The 21,567-nt window shown below is 37.5% G+C and overlaps 1 protein-coding gene across 2 annotated transcripts in view; it reads left to right on the forward strand.

The window, feature by feature from the left end:
* The window catches only part of XRN1 (5'-3' exoribonuclease 1), a 109,536-nt gene that overhangs the window by 72,068 nt on the left and 15,901 nt on the right, over window positions 1-21,567 (forward strand). For both annotated transcript variants that reach the window (XM_044920343.1, XM_044920347.1), the window contains exons 28-33: window positions 2,045-2,101; window positions 2,226-2,358; window positions 4,440-4,509; window positions 5,676-5,883; window positions 7,058-7,153; window positions 12,306-12,414. In XM_044920343.1, the coding sequence (XP_044776278.1) occupies window positions 2,045-2,101; window positions 2,226-2,358; window positions 4,440-4,509; window positions 5,676-5,883; window positions 7,058-7,153; window positions 12,306-12,414 (673 nt within the window). The remainder of the gene's footprint in view (window positions 1-2,044; window positions 2,102-2,225; window positions 2,359-4,439; window positions 4,510-5,675; window positions 5,884-7,057; window positions 7,154-12,305; window positions 12,415-21,567) is intronic.

A 21,567-nucleotide genomic window follows, 5' to 3' on the forward strand; every position in this document is an offset into this window, starting at 1 on the left:
TGTGGGTTGGAGCCTATTGTGAAAATTCCTGAGTTTATTAATTTGCTTAATGAATCGGGTTTGATTGCCATGTCTTCTAATCAGTGCTATAATGTAGTAATGCCTAGAGATGTATTAAAGCATATGGGTTGTTTGTTTGTTTTTTTTCATATACAGAACTCCAGGCATAAGTTTGGGGTCTGCTTTTTAAAATTACTTAAAATACTTATTTTTACTCCTTCTTGCTGTTGTCAGGGGGCACAAATTGTACCCTATTAGTCCTAGTCTGCTGTGGGCTGAAAGCATAGACATCCTGTCAGTACTGCCTTCACTATTCATTTTATTTAAAACTGCGATCTCTCTCTCCACAGTGCTGATCCCCCTTCCCTGCTTTATTTTTCTCTATGCTTTTTACCTTCAAACATTTGTTGCTTGTATGTCTCCCTAAGTAAAGGAACAGGTTACTGTTTTATACTTAGCACCTAGATCAATACATGGCACATAAATGTAACTCAGTAAAGATTTGTTGAAAGAATAAATGAAATGCCTTTATAGTAAAAGATAATAGGGTCTGTTTAAAGTCTTGAGCATTTTATAATATATAAATACATGAACTCTGTAGTGTATGGTCTCTATAGCTTGGAGTTGTTTTATTCTCTTTTGTACTTATTTCCATAAGGTATGTTCTAAAGATAGGTGGCTGCAAAATAAGTAAACTGTTGCCGTTTGTCTTAGTTGGTAAGAATTCACTTAAAAATATTTAATGTGAATGGTAGGTATGGATTGCAATGGATATAAACGATCTCATGGTTTTATTAGGTAGAACAGGTAATGTTATTTCTATCTTACAGTAGAAGGAGGCTGATGCTTAAGGTGAGTGTGAGTTCACAAAATTGACAAGGAGTAAAGATGGGACAGAACTCTTCTTCCAGCATTTGTTACATGATCAAAAAATTCAGACATCAAAGCCAATTTCATAAGAGATTCCAAAAGCTAGGGCTTTATTAAATCAGTGCCACCTTAATTTTTATAAGTAGCCATAAAACCCACAGTATTGTCATAGATCAGTACTTTATACTTTTTTTTCTTTTAATATAGATCTTCATTGACCATCATGTACAATTCTTTTTAGAGTAAAAAAGAGTAAAAAAGCATTTGAATAGGATAACATTTACGTAAAGTTCTAAACAATTTAATCTTTTGTTAGCAGTAAGGTTACTTTGGGGAAGGTAGTAGTAACTGGGAAGGAATACAGGAGTTCTTATGTTGTGCTTAGTAATGTTCTCTTTCTTGAACTCAGCATGGTTATACATAGATAGGCTCATACTATAAAAATTCATCAGGCTGTATACATACAATTTTACATTTTTCTATGCCTTATACTTCCAACAAAAAATTCAACTTTAAAAAAATTTTAGGGGCACCTGGGGGGCTCAGTTGCTTAAGCATCTGCCCTCGGCTCAGGTCATGATCTTGGGGTCTTGGGATCAAGCCCTGGGTCAGGCTCCCCGCTCAGCAGGGAGCCTTCTTCCTCCTTTCCCTCTGCCTCTCCCACTGCTTGTGCGCTCTCTCTCTCTCAAATAAATAAATAAAACCTTTAAAATTTTTGTAAGGAAAATAGGTTTTATGTATTTATTTACTTATTTTTAAGTTTTTATTTGTTTATTTTTTTGACACACACAGAGAGAGAGAGAGCACAAGCAGGGGGAGCCATAGGCAGAGGGAGAGGGAGAAGCAGGCTTCCTGCTGAGCAGGGAGCCCGATACGGGACTCGATCCCAGAACCCTGGGATCATGACCTGAGCCAAAGGCAGACGCTTAACGACTGAGCCACCCAGGTGCCCCCCAAAAATTTTTTTAAGTAAGAATTTATTATTCCTCCCTGCTGCATCTGAAGAACTTCAAATATTCTTTAAATTGCTCATTTCATTTGGCTTTTAAAAAGTGAATAATAATAAATGATGTCCAACTGAATAATAATAATTTTATATTTTTAATGTAAATCCAGATAACAATAATTTTATAATTTAATGTTTTTAAATATTTAAAAATTTTTCTTTCTTCAGCAAAGAAAGAATAATAAGAAGGTACGAGTGACAGTGAAGCCCCATTTGCTGTACAGAGTAAGTTTCTTATCCAAGTTGTTTTTATTTTGAAAGTATAGAAGGAACAAAGTGTTTTTGTTACAGTAATAGAAAAATTATTTCAAATTAGAGTTAATAATAATTAAAGCTTTCTTCTCTTCAGCCTTTAGAACAGCAACATGGAGTCATTCCTGATCGAGATGCAGAATTTCATCTCTTTGACCGTGTGGTAAATGTGAGAGAGAACTTTTCAGTTCCAGTTGGCCTTCGGGGCACCATCATAGGAATTAAAGGGGGTAATATCTCAATACTTGGCGTGTCTTCAACTGCATCTAAAATTGTAAAGTAAAACACAAATTTCTGTGCCTTATATCTAAGCAGAAGGCAACAGTGTACATATAGTTAACACTATTGTACTGTACACTTAAAAATAATTAAGATGGTAAATTTTATGTCACGTATTTTTTATTTAAAAAAAAGAGAGAGAATGGAGGAAAAGGGAAGAAGCAACTAAGGATCTAAATGTGCTCAAAGGGATGCCTGGTTGAGCAGCTTTGCAGTGTAGATACCAAAAAAAGTCAGCCTAGCATGAAGCAGCAAATCCGGTGCCAAGGGGTCAAGGTATTGGCAGCACTGTCCTTTCATCTCTCAAGCACTCAACCTTGGTCTGATTGTCTGGACTAGGAATGGTAAGGGCCACATGGGTATAATGAAACAACCCTCCTGCTGCTATCTGCTCAACCCCCTGATTCAGCTGTTCAAATACTGGGCTTATTAGATTGTATTATAGTTAAGTTGTCTTGATATAAGGGCCTAGGACTCTGATAACATAAAAGTTTCCTTTCTTCTGACAGTTCCTATCAGTAATAGTGACTGCTTGGGATTTGTCTTGAGAAGGATTTTAAAGCTGTATCTATGCTGAGTGGGAAAGAGCTCTGTCGTTGATTAACCATGTCTGACATGGATAAAAAGGGGAATATTTCATTACTGCCCTTAGCTGAGACCTCATCTCCATAGTCAATTTTGCTAAAGGGAGTAAACAGTCCTCTTACCTTTTATAATCTTAATAATCTTTTGAGGAATACCCCTCCCTCAGATCGGGAATAAGAACCTAAAAGGTGAGCTTTAAGCCTTCAGAGGAGAAACTCCTGCCTCTCATTGAGCCTTACTTTCTTGAGTTTAGATTTCAGGTAAAAGTAGGTTGAAAGATACAGGTGGATGTTGGGGAATGGGTGAGCTCTGCAGGCCTGGTTTCAGCTGAGCAATGAAGGACTGGGGATGGGGGACAGACATCCCTCCACTCCTACCCCCGGCTAGGATATTATCAAATATTGTATTCGGGTTCTCTAGAGAAACAGAACCAATAAAGTGGAAAAGGGGTGGTGGAAAGGTGGAGAGAAATCAAGGATGGGGGGAGGGGGAGGGGTGAAGGAGAAAGGGAGGGAGAGGAGGGGAGAGGGAAGGGGGTAGGGTTGGTCAATTCTGAAGTACTGTGATAGACTCTATTATTAATTTGGGCTTAGAATTCAAATATAGCTAATTATTTCACTTTACCTTGGCATTTCAGATAAATTTAATCTTGCCAGATATATCTCATCAGCGTCTCTGCCAAATTTGTTCTTCTCTGTTCCTATCTAAGTTTATTGCACTTTCTCGTGTGTCTCATATCTCAGTTATGGCATCCATAATCTACCAAGTCATCTCAGCCAGAACCTTGGAGTCATCTTTGGCATCTCTGTCCTTTTTATCTACACAGGCCACAAATTCCTGCCAGTTCTATCTAAAAATATTTCTGTTCTCTCCATCCTGTTCCCTTTATTAAATAAACTGCCATGCTTTCAAATCGTCATTGTCTTTTTTTTTTTTTTTTAAGATTTTATTTATTTGGGACAGAGAGAATGAGAGAGAGAGAGCACATGAGAGGGGGGAGGGTCAGAGGGAGAAGCAGGCTCCCTGCCGAGCAGGGAGCCTGATGCGGGACTCAATCCAGGGACTCCAGGATCATGACCTGAGCCGAAGGCAGTCGCTTAACCAACTGAGCCACCCAGGTGCCCCCGTCATTGTCTTTTATCTGTCTTACTGCAATACCTTCTGAACTGCAAACTCCGAAGTTACCTCTTTTATTAACTTTTATTATGAATAATTTCCAACATAGACAAAAGCACAGAGAAAAATATAATTAATCCCCTCATAGCATCTAATTTAAAATATTATTTTACTTTAAATTAATACCAGTAAGGTAATCTGCAAGTTTATCTACTTTTCATTTACTATAATCCCCTATACCATTCTCTGATAGTTGTAATGCCTCTTACGAGCCAAAAACTTAAATGCTAATTTTTCATCATATGATTTTTAAATCTCTCTTATTTAACAGCCAATAGAGAAGCTGATATACTATTTGAAGTATTATTTGATGAAGAATTTCCTGGAGGCTTAACAATAAGGTTTGTATTTCCTGATGATAATTATGCTTTGTAAATATATCCACGTGGCAGTGACTTTACATTACTTATTTGTCCAAAATTTGAATTCCTGTTATATGCAAGACATCATACATGCTAGTAGGGATGTAACAATGAGTAAGATAGACATCTTTCTAGTCTCACAAAGCTTTCATTTTAGTGGGGGAGATAATTGTGTAACTGATTATAGTATTACTTATTTAATTAAAATGTGAGAAGTGCTGGAAAGGAGAGGTTCTGGTTTCTGTAAGAGTATGACTTCTAGAAAGGCTTCTTTGACAAGTGATATTTAAGATGGGACTTGAAGACTGAGTAATAGTTAACTGGAGGAAGAGGGAAGAAGAATGACAGGTGGTCAAGAAGAGGCAACAAAGGATTTATTCATTAAAAAAAAAACAAAGAATGCAAGTGTGTCTGAACTTCAGCAACTATGTAAGATTAGAGTAAGAGAGAAAAGCAAGGAACACACTGTGCAGGAGCTTGTAAGCCAACTTTGAGGACATGCTAATGATTTTGGTATCTTGGTCGTTATCCTTAAAACAATGTGAAGTCATCAAAATCAGAGATGTGACATGATCGCAGATTTATATTTTAGTGGAATTGTGGGTGTACAGCCACACTGGGGTGGTTTGAGGAAGCAGGAAATTGAGCTGACCCTTGAGAAGTTTGACCATGAAGGAGAGAAAAAATAACTGGAGGTTAGCAGGTTTAAAGCCAGAGGTTTGGATTTTTTGTTATTAACTTATATGAGTGAGATTTACTTATTTTGGGGCAGCACTGATAAAAAAGTTAAAGTTACAGGAAAAAAAGATTATGATAGAATGAAAGATGCATGGAATGGGTTCTGTCCTTACCCTTTGTGCTACTTTGGGTAGGTCGTTAAAAGCATTCTGACCCTCAGTTTCCTCGTTTGTAATGAAGATACATACTTCACTAGGTTATTGTGAGGATTAAATAAAGTCCGGTTTCAGAAATATATCATCTTATAAGTGGAGATCTTTCTATGATTTCAGCTTCCTCTACTAAATTTAAAAGTAATGTTTACTAATTCAGATTATGGACTGACTGTCCACCCAAAAATAATTTGGTTCTTCTGCTCCCTAGCACATTTAGTATTATTTCCCTCTGAAATAACTGTTTATTTTTAGGTGCTCACCTGGTAGAGGTTATCGACTGCCAACAAGTGCCTTGGTGAATCTTACTCATGGGAGTCGCTCTGAAACCGGAAATCAGAAGTTGACAGCCATTGTGAAACCACAACCAGCTGTGAATCACTATAGCTCAAATTCATCAATTTCATCTGGGCATTTGGGAGGCCTGAACCATTCCCCTCAATCACTTTTTGTTCCTACTCAAGTAAGGCTCTTAGTCTTTCATTTCTTTCTGCCCTCTTATAAATCTCAGGCAGACTTTGTAAGTAAAACCTAATTTGACTTAGTTTTTTAAAAAATTTTGGTTCAAGTTAATTTCAGATTTGTTTTAAGTTAATAGGCCAATAAGGAATGCTACTGGGGCATCTGGGTGGCTCAGTCGGTTAAGCATCTGCCTTTGGCTCAGGTCATGATCCCAGGGTCCTGGGATGGAGCCCCACGTCAGCATCCCTGCTCAGTGGAGAGTCTGCTTCTCCCCTTCTCCCTCTCTGCCCCGCTCATGCTCTCTCTCAAATAAATAGAATTAAAAAAAAAACAATGCTACTGATAACATCCTACATTTGTTATAAAATTATAGTTAAAGAAGAAATACATTTTTAAATATGAGCTTGAGAATGTCTGTTTTCTTTTCATATATTTACTTTTCAAGCTACATTTGTATAACTCTAATGTTGTATTCAATCTGCTATGAAATGACATGAATTTGAGAGGTTAACAGAGAGAGAATTATATTTATCAAAAGCCATTTTCAGGTTCCTACCCATGCAACTCATGGGTGATTTCCTCTGTTTTATCTTTCTGGGGAAAAAAATTGAATTGTTTTGTGTGAGACATTTAACCTTGTTTAACTCCATGTCCCCACATCTTAACCACATTTTAATCCAAGTAATAATGTGTTCGCTATAGACTAATTAGAAAGCCCAGATAAGGAGGTAATGGCAAAGGAAGCAGAAGCAAAAGTCAAATTTCATAAGTAATCACTATTAATCTGCCCAAAATCAACTCCTCATAAGTAATAGCTGGTTTTTTAATCTGTTGGATTACTTTTGTGTAAGATGAAGATTTTAAAAATAAAATTGTTAAATGTTAGCTTGAAGAGATATCAGTACATTGGGAGATTTAAAAAAATCTGTTGGTAGGGATATTGATTTAGTATAATCTTCCATAACATTTGTCATGCTTTAAGACCATTTTCAGTCCAATAGAATATTTCTATGATGACTGTACTGAGCGCCAGAAAAAAAGAACTGAGATTTCAGATAATGGAAGTTAATATTCTATCTACTGCTAAATAACTTTAATGAATTTTTTTATTTTTAATATAAATCTATATTTTTTTCATGTTTCAGTTCCTTAAGAAATTTTTTGTGCTTTGCCAGGTACCTACTAAAGATGATGATGAATTTTGCAACATTTGGCAGTCCTTACAGGGATCTGGAAAGGTTCAACACTTTCAGCCAACTCTACAAGACAAAGTTAGTATACCTTGTTTGATAGACATTTAAATTAAAAAAACAAATTTACATTTTTCTTGTGAGTATGCAATGATTATTTTTTTCCTAAAATCTCATAAAATAGAATAACAGTTTTAATCATGAATTTTCATAAGTCTCTTCAGCTGTATATAAAAGTTTTTGGACTCAGAGGGAATATAGATAATTTTTCTTTTAAATCAGTTTGGATTTTATTTTAGCTGTTTGCAAAATCATAATAACTATATTTTAAATTCAACAAAGGCCTTAATGCACTTATTATTAACTAATTAATTTCCACTTGAATGTGGAGCTTTATGCTGGCACTTGGTTGTCTTAAATATGAATGAGCAAATTCACATTCCTTAATAGAGATTAAGAAGGGAAAAGAAATTCTGCTAAAAAGGTAGACTCAGACCAAAAAAAGGAAAAAGGTAAAGAATAAATTCCTACAACATTTTTTGCTAGTAACTGACCTATCGTCTCAGCTTTGGTCAAGAAAGAAAGAATATTCTCTCAAGTTTATAAACCAACAGCCTGCACCATGAAAGCCTCATTTATTCTAATGTCCTCCAGTGATGGTGGCATTTTCAGAGTAGAGAGAAGAAAATAGCAAAGGAAATGATGGTGAAATAAACATAAAAAGTGAGAGTGACAAAATACGTAGTTCTCTTCTGCTAATATGCTAAGTTTTTCTTAGATCATCCATAAATCCTTTCTATCTAAATGCAGTCTATATCCAGAGTTTCAAACCCTCTTTTCCTCTCTAATTTATTTGATACCACTAACCATTCATTTTTTAGGAATGCTTCGTTATCATTCATTCATTTCATTAATTCATTCAGCATGTATTTATTGAGGGCCTATCATGTTCATTGTTCTATGTGATGAGAATATAGCTATAAACAAAAAAAGAAGTCTGACCCTCAAACAAATTATATTCTGGGGAGGAGAGGACAAGTAGATTACATGGTATATTAGATGGTAATACAGAAGTTTGAGAAAAATTTCAGAGGAGGATAGAGAATGTTGGCGGGGTGGCGGGGAGGCAAGGTTTTGCAGTTTTAAAGAGAATGATCAGGTAACATTTGAGTAAAGATTTGAATGAAATGAGGAGTAGAGTATGTAGATACCTGAGGTGAGGGTATTCCAGAGAAGTTCAAAGACCCTGTTGGGAAGACAATTCCAGGTGTACTCAAGGAAGAGAAAAAAGACCATTATGGCTTTTAATCAATAGGCTGAGTTGTAGGAACTGTAATTAGATACCATGCAGGACCTTCTGGGTCATTATAAGGACATTGTTTTTTACTCAGTGAAATGAGGAATCAGGGAAGGGTTTTGAGCAACAGAATGACATGATCTGATTTATATTTTAATAGGATCATTCTGTCTGCTATCTTAAGAATAGAATGTAGAGGAGTCAGGATAGAAACAGATTAGTTAGGAGACTACTGGAATCATCAAGATAGAGTTGATACTGACTTGGACCAGAGTAGTAGGAGTCTGGAGAAGTGATCAAATTCTAGGCATATTTGGAAGGAATTGCCATCTAATGATGAATTGGATATAGGGTTAAGAGAGAAAAAAAATGGATTAAAGAGTGTGACTCTTAAGGTCTTAGTAACTAAAAGGATAGAGTGGCTGTTACCTGAGATGGAGAAGATTGCAAGTCAAGTAGGTTTGTGGAGGAAGATATGGAGTTCAATTTTGGTCATAGTAAGTTTGAGATGTATATTAAACATCTAAGTGGAGATACAGAGTTAGAAATTTGAGTAGAGGGGTGCCTGGGTGGCTCAGTTGGTTAAGTGTCTGCCTTCGGCTCAGGTCATGATCCCGGAGTCCAGGGATTGAGCCCCACGTCAGGCTCCCTGCTCAGCCAGGAGTCGTCTTCTCCCTCTCCCCCTGGTCGTGCTCTCTTGCTCACTTACTCTCTCAAATAAATAAATAAAATCTTTTTTAAAAAAAAAAGATATTTGAGTAGAGATGTAGAGTTGGACATTGATTCTGATGGTTATGGAAGATGTCCAAGCTGGAGAGAGAAATTTGGGCATGTATGTGTGTATCTATATATCTATATCTATTTATCTACATCCAAAGAAGTCTAATAACTTAGCCTTAGAGAATTCCATCCTTAAAGAGTCAGAGAGATTAGGTGAACCTGACAAACAAGATTGAGAAGGAATGGCCATTGTACAGGAAGAAGACCAGTAAAGTGTGGTGTTCTAGATGCCAAGTGAAGAATGGATGTCAAGGAGAGTAATCAAGTGTGTCAAATGCTGGTGATGGATCAGTTAAAATGAAAACTGAGAATTGACCATAGAGTTTTTTTTTTTTTTTTTAAGATTTTATTTATTTATTTGAGACAGAGAGAATGAGAGAGAGCACATGAGAGGGAGGAGGGTCAGAGGGAGAAGCAGACTCCCCGCCGAGCAGGGAGCCCGATGCGGGACTCGATCCGGGGACTCCAGGATCATGACCTGAGCCGAAGGCAGTCGCTTAACCAACTGAGCCACCCAGGCGCCCTGACCATAGAGTTTTATATCTGAGGTCATTGGAAATCTTGACAAGAGCAGTTTCAGTAGAGTGGTAAGAGTGAAATACCAAGAAGAGTGTGTTAAGAGAGAAGGGGAGAAGAAAAATTGGAGGTAGCAAATATAGGCAATTATTTCAAGGATTTATACTCTAAAAGGAAACATTACCCTGACTCCCCTCTTGCCTTTTGCTTTTTATTCAACTTCTTTCTTAACCTCTGTTTTTCCAACCATTCAACTGGGCAGTATTTTACTGAACAATAGTTTTTTTTTCTCCCCCTTTTGTTTTATCATTTGGTGACATTGGCTCTTACCTTGCTGCTAATTTAACCACTCAGTGTATGTGTTCCATACCTCTCAATCAGGATCAATCTAAGCCAGTATCTCCAACTTCCTAGAAGACAGGTATAGACAGACACCCCACCATCACCTCAGCCGAAAGATGTCTTAGAATTCACCTCATCTGAAGCTTCTTAACCTTATTTCTAATGCTGCCATTTCCCCAGGCACATAATCTGAAAAGCATGGAGTAAAAACTTTTTCCTTTTTCCCCTCTATTTTTTTTTTTTTTTTTTTGCAGTGAGATTCGAAATCTTTTTATTTCTTGGCAGTTCCCACAACTGGGCCTTAGATGGTCATCCTAAACCTAGATTAACCTCCTATCTGTGCTTCCTGCTTCTTGCCTCTTTCCTTTTTAGTCCTTCTTACATAATACTGTTTGACGTATCTTTCCTAATGATCTTTCTTGGTGATCCTTTCACCTGTGTTGGCCCAATGGCATTATTGGGCAAAATACCTAATTAATAAGAGCTTCTGGATTTGAACTTAGTTTGTTCCCTGAGGCACTGTGGTGTGATAAATCTGGTACTGGACTCAGAATCAGGAAATCGGATTTGGTGACTCAAATTGAGCAACTCTAATTTCCTTGGGCCTCTGTGGCCTTATATGCAAAATTAAGGCACTAGACTAGATGACCTCTTTTCCAGCCCTAAAAGAATGTTATTCTTGGGGCGCCTGGTTGGCTCAGTCGTTAAGCATCTGCCTTCGGCTCAGGTCATGATCCCAGGGTTCTGGGATCAAGCCCCGCATAGGGCTCCCTGCTCCGCGGGAAGCCTGCTTCTCCCTCTCCCACTCCCTCTGCTTGTGTTCCCTCTCTTGCTGTGTCTTTCTCTGTCAAATAAATAAATAAAATCTTAAAAAAAAAAAAAAGTTTTGTTTTTTTTTTTAAGATTTTACCTATTTATTAGAGAGAAGGAGCACGAGAGTGGGGTGAGGGGCAGAAGGAAAAGCAGACTCCCCCTGAGCAGGAAGCCCGATGTGGGGCTTGATCCCGGCCCTCTGGGATCATGACCTGAGCCAAAGGCAGGCGCTTAACCAACTGAGCTACCCAGGTGCCCCAAAGAATGTTATTCAAATATTATAGAATATATAGGGCTCTCTGTTCAGTACTAGTGGAATTCAACCTCAACTGAAACTAGTATCTAACTCTACCTAATTCTTATATAAAGTATATCCAACTCCTTGGTAAAATGGTCTGTTCTAGTAAGATTGGTCTCTTTATTTTCCCTTTCCCACAAGTAGATAATTCCCATTTCAGGTTATGTGTTCTTACTGTTCCTTCCACTTTCCTCTCTCACTACCAAAACTCCCCTAGATCTCCAGCAAGGTCTGCTAGTCATTTTACTGCCTATTGCCTTGAGATGGAACTCAACACTTGATACTATATTTCCTCAGAATCTTCTGCATGTTGCTCCTGGTATTGGGTGCTATTTCATTATTTATATTAACTAAACACTGTCATGTTGTATTTCCTCCTACACATACCAAGAATTATGAGCCACCACATATATCACTTAAATCCGTGAAGCATTAATAAGCAACCTGGTATTCATCTGATAAGCACATTCTAGACAACTCAACATGATTTTTTAAAAAGTATTCAAGCTTCTGGAAAAGGTGAAACTATGGAGACAGTAAAAAGATCAGTGGTTGCCCGGAGGTTAGGGGGAAGATCAATAGACAGAGCACAGAAGCTTTTTAGGGCACTGAAAATAATCTGTATGATACTCTAATGGTGGATACATGTCATTATACGTTTGTCTGAACACATAGAATGTACAACACCAAGAGTGAACCCAATGTAAACTATGGCCTTTGAGTAATAATGATGTGTCAGGATTGGTTCATTGATTATAGTAAATGTACCACTCTGGTGGAGGATGTTGATAATGGAGAATGCCATACATGTGTAGAGACAGAAAGGATATGAAGTATCTCTGTACCTTTCTCTCAGTTTTGTTGTAAACCTAAAACTGCTCTTTAAAAAGTCTTTTTTAAAAAAATTTAAGTCTTTATTGACAAAATATGATAATGTGAGTAATAAATAGCTTTATGTAGATATCAAATAGAACAACCCCAAAACTATACCCAAAACTAGAATATTTTCTAATTAAACTTCTGGATACTTTTTCTCTGATATGGTATTGTGAACATGGGTTTTAGAGTTAGAGCTCAAGTGTCAGCTCTCCTATTATTTAGTTCTACAACCAAATACTCTATCTCTTTGAGGAAAAGTAGTTATAAGAGTTTGTTTTTAAATCATTTATAAGAATTTTAACTTTCAGGTTGCAGTTCTACCTCAAGAAGTAAGTCAAGTAACTCAACATCATAAATCTGGCTTTACTGACAACAGTGTTAAATGTCAGCAAAGAAAACATGAGCCTCACAGAAAATGTAAGTTTAAAGTTAAAAATATACTTACGATGCTAACTGCTTCCTTTTTTATTAACTACAGCAGTTTTATTGAGTTATAATTCACATGCCATAAAATTCATGTTTTGAAGTATTTAATCAGTGATTTTTTTGGTGTTTTCACAAAGTGGTACAACCTATGCCGCTATCTAAATTTAGAACATTTTCTTTACCCTAAAAAGAAACATACCTATTAGCAGTCCATTCCTCCAGCCCTGGCAACCATTAATTTACTTTCTGCCTCTATGGATTGACCTGTCTGGACATTCCATATCATCATATAATTTGTGACTTTTTGTGACTGGCTTCTTTTACTTGGCATAATGAACACAAGGTTCATCCATATTGTAATATGTATCAATGCTTCATTCCTTTTTTTTTTTTGCAATCCTTTTTTTTTTTTAATTTTTTATCATTACGTTAATCACCATACATCACATCACTAGTTTCAGATGTAGTGTTCCATGATTCATTGTTTGCGTATAACACCCAGTGCTCCATGCAGTACATGCCCTCTTTAATACCCATCACCAGGCTAACCCATCCTCCCACCTCCCTCCCCTCTAGAACCCTCAGTTTGTTTTTCAGAGTCCATCGTCTCTCATGGTTCGTCTCCCCCTCAGAATCCCCCCTTCATTCTTCCCCTCCTGCTATCTTCTTCTTTTTTTTTTTTAACATAAATTGTATTATTTGTTTCAGAGGTACAGATCTGTGATTCAACAGTCTTGCACAATTCACAGCACTCATCATAATACATACCCTCCCCAGTGTCTGTCACTCAGCCACCCCATCCCTCCCACCCCCTACCACTCCAGCAACCCTCAGTTTGTTTCCTGAGATTAAGAATTCCTCATATCAGTGAGGTCATATGATACATGTCTTTCTCTGTTTGACTTATTTCGCTCACCATAATACCCTCCAGTTCCATCCACGTCGTTGCAAATGGCAAGATCTCATTCCCTTTGATGGCTGCGTAATATTCCATTGTGTATATATATACCACATCTTCTTTATCCATTCATCTGTCGATGGACATCTTGGCTCTTTCCACAGTTTGGCTATTGTGGACATTGCTGCTATAAACATCAGGGTGCACATACCCCTTTGGATCCTTACATTTGTATCTTTGGGGTAAATACCCAGTAGTGCAATTGCTGGATCATATGGTAGCTCTATTTTCAACTTTTTGAGGAACCTCCATACTGTTTTCCAGAATGGCTGCACCAGCTTGCATTCCCAACAACAGTGTAAGAGGGTTCCCCTTTCTCTGCATCCCCGCCAACATCTGTCGTTTCCCGACTTTTTAATTTTAGCTATTCTGACTGGTGTGAGGTGATATCTCATTGAGGTTTTGATTTGGATTTCCCTGATGCTGAGTGATGTTGAGCACTTTTTCATGTGTCTGTTGGCCATTTGGATGTCTTCTTTGGAAAAATGTCTGTTCATGTCTTCTGCCCATTTCTTGATTGGTTCATTTGTTCTTTGGGTGTTGAGTTTAAGAAGTTCTTTATAGATTTTGGATACTAGCCCTTTATCTGATATGTCATTTGCAAATATCTTCTCCCATTCTGTCGGTTGTCTTTTGGTTTTGTTGACTGTTTCTTTTTTTTTGTTAAAGATTTTTTTTATTTATTTATCTGAGACAGAGAGAATGAGAGAGACAGAGAGCACATGAGAGGGGGGAGGGTCAGAGGGAGAAGCAGGCTCCCTGTGGAGCAGGGAGCCCGATGCGGGACCCGATCCCGGGACTCCAGGATCATGACCTGAGCCGAAGGCAGTCGCTTAACCAACTGAGCCACCCAGGCGCCCAAAAGCTTTTTATCTTGATGAGGTCCCAATAGTTCATTTTTGCCCTTGCTTCCCCTTGCCTTTGGCGATGTTTCTAGGAAGAAGTTGCTGCGGCTGAGGTCGAAGAGGTTGCTGCCTGTGATCTCCTTTAGGATTTTGATGGACTCCTGTCTCACGTTTAGGTCTTTCACCCATTTTGAGTTTATTTTTGTGTGTGGTATAAGGAAATGGTCCAGTTTCATTCTTTTGCATGTGGCTGTCCAATTTTCCCAACACCATTTCTTGAAGAGACTGTCTTTTTTCCATTGGACATTCTTTCCTGCTTTGTCGAAGATTAGTTGACCATAGAGTTGAGGGTCCATTTCTGGGCTCTCTATTCTGTTCCATTGATCTATGTGTCTGTTTTTGTGCCAGTACCATACTGTCTTGATGATGACAGCTTTGTAATAGAGCTTGAAGTCTGGAATTGTGATGCTGCCAGCTTTGGTTTTCTTTTTCAACATTCCTCTGGCTATTCGGGGTCTTTTCTGGTTCCATACAAATTTGTTTGGTATGGAATCAAACAAATGGATTATTTGTTTCATTTCTTTGAAAAAAAGTTGATGGTATTTTGATGGGGATTGCATTGAATGTGTAGATTGCTCTAGGTAGCAATGACATCTTCACAATATTCTTCTAGTCCATGAGCATGGAATGTTTTCCCATTTCTTTGTGTCTTCCTCAGTTTCTTTCATGAGTATTTTATAGTTTTCTGAGTACAGATCCTTTGCCTCTTTGGTTAGATTTATTCCTAGGTATCTTAAGGTTTTGGGTGCACTTGTAAATGGGATCGACTCCTTAATTTCTCTTTCTTCTGTCTTGTTGTTGGTGTATAAGAATGCCACTGATTTCTGTGCAATGATTTTATATCCTGCCACTTCACTGAATTCCTGTATGAGTTCTAGCAGTTTTGGGGTGGAGTCTTTTGGGTTTTCAACATAAAGTATCATATCATCTGCAAAGAGTGAGAGTTTGACTTCTTCTTATGCTGATTTGGATGCCTTTTATTTCTTTTTGTTGTCTGATTGCTGTGTCTAGGACTTCTTTTTTTTTTTTTTTTTTAAGATTTTATTTATTTATTTGAGAGAGAGCACATGAGAGGGGGGGAGAGTCAGAGGGAGAAGCAGACCCCCTGCTGAGCAGGGAGCCCGACGCGGGACTCGATCCCGGGACTCCAGGATCATGACCTGAGCCGAAGGCAGTCGCTTAACCAACTGAGCCACCCAGGCGCCCTAGGACTTCTAATACTATGTTGAATAGCAGTGGTGATAGTGGACATCCCTGCCGCGTTCCTGACCTTAGGGGAAAAGCTCTCAGTTTTTCCCCATTGAGAATGATATTCGCTGTGGATTTTTCATAGATGGCTTTTATGATATTGAGGTACGTACCCTCTATCCCTATACTCTGAAGAGTTTTGATCAAGAAAGGATGCTGTACTTTGTCAAATGCTTTTTCTGCATCTATTGAGAGGATCATGATTCTTGTTCTTTCTTTTGTTAATGTATTGTATCACGTTGATTGATTTGTTTGCAGTCCTTTTTATGGCTGAATAATAGTCCATTCTATGAATACTACATTTTGTTTATCCATTCATCTATTGATGGACATTTGGGTTGTTTCCACTTTGGGGCTAAAATAATGCTGCTGTGAATATCCATGTAGAAGTTTTTGATTGAACATATGTTTGCAGTTCTCTTGGGTATACATCCAAATGAGTAGAATTAGTCATATGTTAACTCTGTGTTTAACTTTTTATGGAACTACCAAACTGTTTTCCAACTGCTGTTTCCCACCAGCAATATATGAGAGTCCAATTTCTCCACATCTTCCATAATACTTGTTATTGCCCATCTTTTTTATTACCACAGCCCTGGTAGGTGTAAAGTGAAATCTCTTTGTGGTTTTCATTTGTGATTCATTAATGACTAATAACATTGGGCATCTTTTCATGTGCCAATCGGCAGTTTGTACATCTTCTTTGGAGAAATGTCTATTCAAGTCCTTTGCTCATTTTTGAGTTATTTTTCTTTTCGTCCTTGAGTTGTGTGAGTCCTTTACATCTTCTGTATATAACGTGCATATTCAGATATTTGATTTGCAAATATGTGCTGTCATTCTGTGGGTTGTCTTTTTAACTTTATAGTGTCCTTGAAACAAAAGTCTTTAATTTTGATCAATTCTAATTTATCTTTTCTACTTTTTCTTTGATTACTTGTGCTTTAGGTGTCATATCTAAGAAACCATTACATAATCTAAGGTCACAAAGATTTATACCTATCTTTTCTTCTAAGAGATTTGTAGTTTTAGCTCTTATATTTAGGTCTTTTTTCCATTTCTGAGTGTTTGTATATGGTATGAGGTAGGGGTCCTTATTCATTCTTTTGCATGTGGATATCCAGTTGTCTCAGCACCATTTGCTAAAAGACTGTTCTTTTCCCATTGAATTCTCTTGGCACCCCATTGAATTTTCTTGGCACCCTTGTTATAAGTCAATTGACTATAGATGTATGGGTTTATTTCTGACCTCTCAATTCTGTTCCACAGATCTATATGCCATCTTTATGCAAAGAACACGCTATCTTAATTATCATAGCTTTGTTGTAAGTTTTGAAATTGGGAACTTTGAGTCCGCCAGCTTTTTCTTTTTCAACATTGTTTTGTCTGTTCTGATCTCTTGCATTTCTGAATGAATTATAGGATCACCTTGTCTATTTCTGCGAAAATGGCAGCTGGAATTTTTATAGAGATTATGTTGAATCTACAGATCATTTTGGTGAGCATTGTCCTCTTAACAATATTAAGTCTTCCTATCCATGAACGTAAAATGTCTTTCCATTTATTTGTCTTCTTTAATTTCCTTCAATGATGTCTTGTAGTTTTCAGTTACAAGTCTTACATCTTCTAAAAAAATTTATTCCTAGTATTTTATTATTTTTAATGCTATTTATTGTCAGTGGATCTGTTTTCTTTTTTTTTTCCAAGATTTTATTTTTTTAGAGAAAACGGGGAGGGGCAGTGGGGGAGGGAGAGGGAGAGAATCTCCAGCAGACTCTGCACTGAACATGGAACCCAATGTGGAGCTCAATCCCACAACCCTGAGATCATGACCTGAGCCAAAACCAAGAGTCAGACACTTAACCGACTGAGCCACCCAGACACCCCTATTGTCACTGGAACTGTTTTCTTAATTGGTGGTTGGGGGTGGATTGTTCAGTGCTGTTTATAGAGATAAAGCTGACTTTTGTATATTGATCTTATATCCTGCTACTTTGCTGAACTTGTTTATTAGCCCTAATTTTTTGTGGCTTTGGCAAATAGCAATAGTGTTACTTCTTTTTATATAATTTCTTGTATTTCTTTTTCTTACCTGATTGCTGTAGCTAAAACCACCAACATAATGTTCAATGGAAGTAGTGAGAGTGAACAGTTCACCCTTGTTTTGATCTTAGGGGTAAGCTTTCAATCTGTGAGCATTAAGTGTAATGTTAGCTGTGGGTTTTGGTAAGTGCCCTTTATTAGATGAGGAAGTTCCTTTCTATTCTTTGGTTGTTGATTTTGCCCCCCTTGGAGGGATATTAGATTTTGTCAGTTGCTGTTTCTGTGCTTAATTAATATGGTAGATTCCATTGATTGTTTTTTATGTTGAACCAACCTTGCATTCTTGGAATAAATCCTGCCAGGTCTTGGTATTTAATCTTTTTTATATGCTACAGGATTTGATTTGCTAGTATTTTGTTGAGGATTTTATTTTAGCATTTATATTCATAGAGGATATTTGTCATTTTATTTTTTTGTGATATCTTTGATTGTGAAATCAGGGTAATACCTTACAGAATGTGGGGAATAACACTTTGGAAGAGCTCAGCCTCATTCTGATCTCTCTGGTGGCTGCCAGGTTATTGGTTTCCACCAAAAAGTGCTGGCTGCTATTTTTCAAGGCTACTTAGAGTTGTAGAGTAGGGCTTGAGACTACGGCAAGTTAAACCATAAAGCTCATTGTTTTGAGAGTCAGTCTTTTTTCTTGAATAAATACCCCCCAGATTGCTACAGGCCTTTGATTAATTTCCATAACTCTAAAAATTTGGATTCGGGTAATTTATGCCCATTTTCTTGTTGCTTTTATGGAGGACAGAATTTTTATTTTACTTTTTTTTTATTAACATAATGTATTATTTGTTTCAGGGGTACAGGTTTGTGATTCATCAGTCTTACACAATTCACAGCACTCACCATAGCACATACCCTCCCCAGTGTCCATCACCCAGCCACCCCATCCCTCCCACCCCCCTCCACTCCAGCAACCCTCAGTTTGTTTCCTGAGATTAAGAGTCTCTTATGGTTTGTCTCCCCCTCCGGTTTTGTCTTGTTTCATTTTCCCCTCCCTTCCCCTGTGATCCTCTGTCTTGTTTCTCAAATTCCTCATATCAGTGAGATCATATGATACTTGTCTTTCTCTGATTGACTTATTTCGCTTAGCATAATACCCTCTAGTTCCATCCACGTCATTGCAAATGGCAAGATTTCATTTTTTTTTGATGGCTGCATAATATTCCATCGTATATATACACCACATCTTCTTTATCCATTCATCTGTCGATGGACATCTTGGCTCTTTCCACAGTTTGGCTATTGTGGACATTGCTGCTATAAACATTGGGGTGCACATGCCCCTTCGGATCACTGCATTTCTGTCTTTGGGGTAAATACCCAGTAGTGCAATTACTGGGTCATAGAGTAGCTCTATTTTCAATTTTTTGAGCAACCTCCATACTGTTTTCCAGAGTGGCTGCACCAGCTTGCATTCCCACCAACAGTGTAGGAGGGTTCCCCTTCCTCCGCATCCCCGCCAACATCTGTCATTTCCCGACTTGTTAATTTTAGCCATTCTGAATGGTGTGAGGTGGTATCTCATTGAGGTTTTGATTTGGATTTCCCTGATGCCGAGTGATGTTGAGCACTTTTTCATGTGTCTGTTGGCCATTTGGATGTCTTCTTGGCAGAAATGTCTGTACATGTCTTCTGCCCATTTTTTGATTGAATTATTTGTTCTTTGTTGAGTTTGATAAGTTCTTTATAGATTTTGGATACTAGGCCTCTATGGAGGACAGAATTTTTAAAGGTCCTTACTCTGACATTTTTGCTGATGTCCCCTCACTACTTTTTGAATAAATTTTATTCAGCGTAATCCAGTTACTTTTTTGTGTGTAAACACTTGCCTATTAAGTTACTCTAACCTATATTATAAGTTTTTATTAAAAATATGTATATTTTGTTGTTAATATTTCTTACATAATTTATATATTTTTACTTATTTAAGTCCTTTAGTGGTGTTTACTATGTTTCAGGCACAGTAGGGAATGCAGATACAGAGATGAGAATCTTCATCTTGCAGTTAGTTTTTCTCTTGATCAGAATATTCCCAAATTGCTGCAAATTGCTCTTTGTGTTCAAAATATGACTCATTTGTTATTCATTTATTTATTCAGCTTCTATCTATTGAGCTGTATATACAAGGTACTGTTTTAGGTGCTGGGGATATATGACTGAACCAGACAGACAAGTTTTCCAGCCTAATGGACTTTACATTCTAAGGTGGAGACTGATAATAGGCAAAAAACAAACAAACAAACAAAACTATCCAATAAATTCCATAATGTGTAGTAATGATAAGTGCTATGATGAAAAATAAAGCATATTAAAAGTATAGGTAGGGGGGTGTTTTATAGAATGGTCAAGGAATGCCTCTCTGAGGACATAACATTTGAGCAGAGACCCGAACAAAGGGGAGTGGATGGGATAAAGTATGCAAAACATTTGCTGAAGAGCTTTCCAGCAGAGGAAATAATCACGTGCAGAGTCCTGAGTCTAATTTATTATATTTTATACATGCATGTATTTTATGTGTGTGTATATATATATATGTTACGTATAGTATAAGAATGGCCTTTTTTTTAAGATTTATTTATTTATTTGAGAGAGAGAAAGAGCATGAATGGGGGGAAGGGGCAGAGGGAGAGAAGCAGACTCCCCACTGAGCATGGAGCCTGATGACGCAGGACTCGATCCCACGATCCCATGACCACAGATCATGACCCAAGCCGAAACCAAGAGTTGGATGCTCAACCAACTGAGCCACCCAGGCACCCCAAGAATGGTCTTTTTAAATATTTTTCTAAAAAGCTATTTTCCAAAAAAAAATTGTGGTTTTATAGCTTTGTTTCAGTTTGATAACTGCTAAACTATTATTTGCACAAGTATCTATATGTTATTTTTGTTTCTTTTACATTTTAACTATAGATTAATGTCCCTATAAATCTGATAAATATAGCTTAAAGATTTTATATTTAATTGAAATGTGTTGTGATTTTTCTTCAAATTATTATTTACATGAATGTGTGTAAACTACATTACTTGGAATTCCAATTAGTTTTATTGTGTGTGTGTCTCAACAAAGGCTTAATGTCAATACATGTTAACTTGCTTTTTCATATCCTCCTTTTTGCAAGATTACGTCCTTCCTTTTCTTCCTTACCTCCCTTACCTCTCCTCCCCTCTCCTTTTTATTTCCCCTCTTCTGTTCCCTGTCTTCCTATCTTTGTTCATTTCTTCCCTTCTCTCTTCATCCCATCCCTTCCCTCCTTCCCATCCCTTCTCCCTGCTTCTTTTCTCACCCTCTTTCCTCCTTTGTTCCTTCCTCCCTCCTTTCTTCCTTCCTCTTCTTTTTTTTTTTTTTTTTTTAGATTTTATTTACTTATTTGACAGAAAGAGAGAGCACAAGCAGGGGGAGCAGGAGAGGGAGAAGCAGGCTCCCCGCTGAGCAGGGAACCCAATGCAGGGCTCAATCCCAGGACGTTTAACCAACTGAGCCACCCAGGCACCCCTCTTCCTTCCTTTTTCTAATTTATCCTTTTCATTTTTCCTACCATTTTCCCAATTTCCCCTTAACAGGAATAATAAAATAGCTTCCTAGTTTTTCTCTTACTCTCCTATCTATTCAATAAGCCACTGCCATATTTTAATCTCCCTAAAACACAATTCTGATCAGATCACTACTTGCTCAAAACGTTTCTGTGATTGGTTGCCCTTTGCCTACCAGATTAGCTCCATTATACTCCTTGACCTCCAGTGGAACTAGTCTATTTAAGAGTTCCATAAATACATTCCATGTTTTTTGCTTCCATTTCTTTTCTCCTATTATTTCCTTTGCCTGGAATGCTTAGCCTCCTACTCTGCCCTTTGCAGACTTACATACTTGGAGACTCAATTACATGTCACCTTTCCTTTTCCCTTATTGTTGTTATCTGTGAG

Source organism: Neomonachus schauinslandi, chromosome 1, assembly GCF_002201575.2.
Source record: "Neomonachus schauinslandi chromosome 1, ASM220157v2, whole genome shotgun sequence".
In the NCBI taxonomy this organism is placed as follows: domain Eukaryota; kingdom Metazoa; phylum Chordata; class Mammalia; order Carnivora; family Phocidae; genus Neomonachus; species Neomonachus schauinslandi.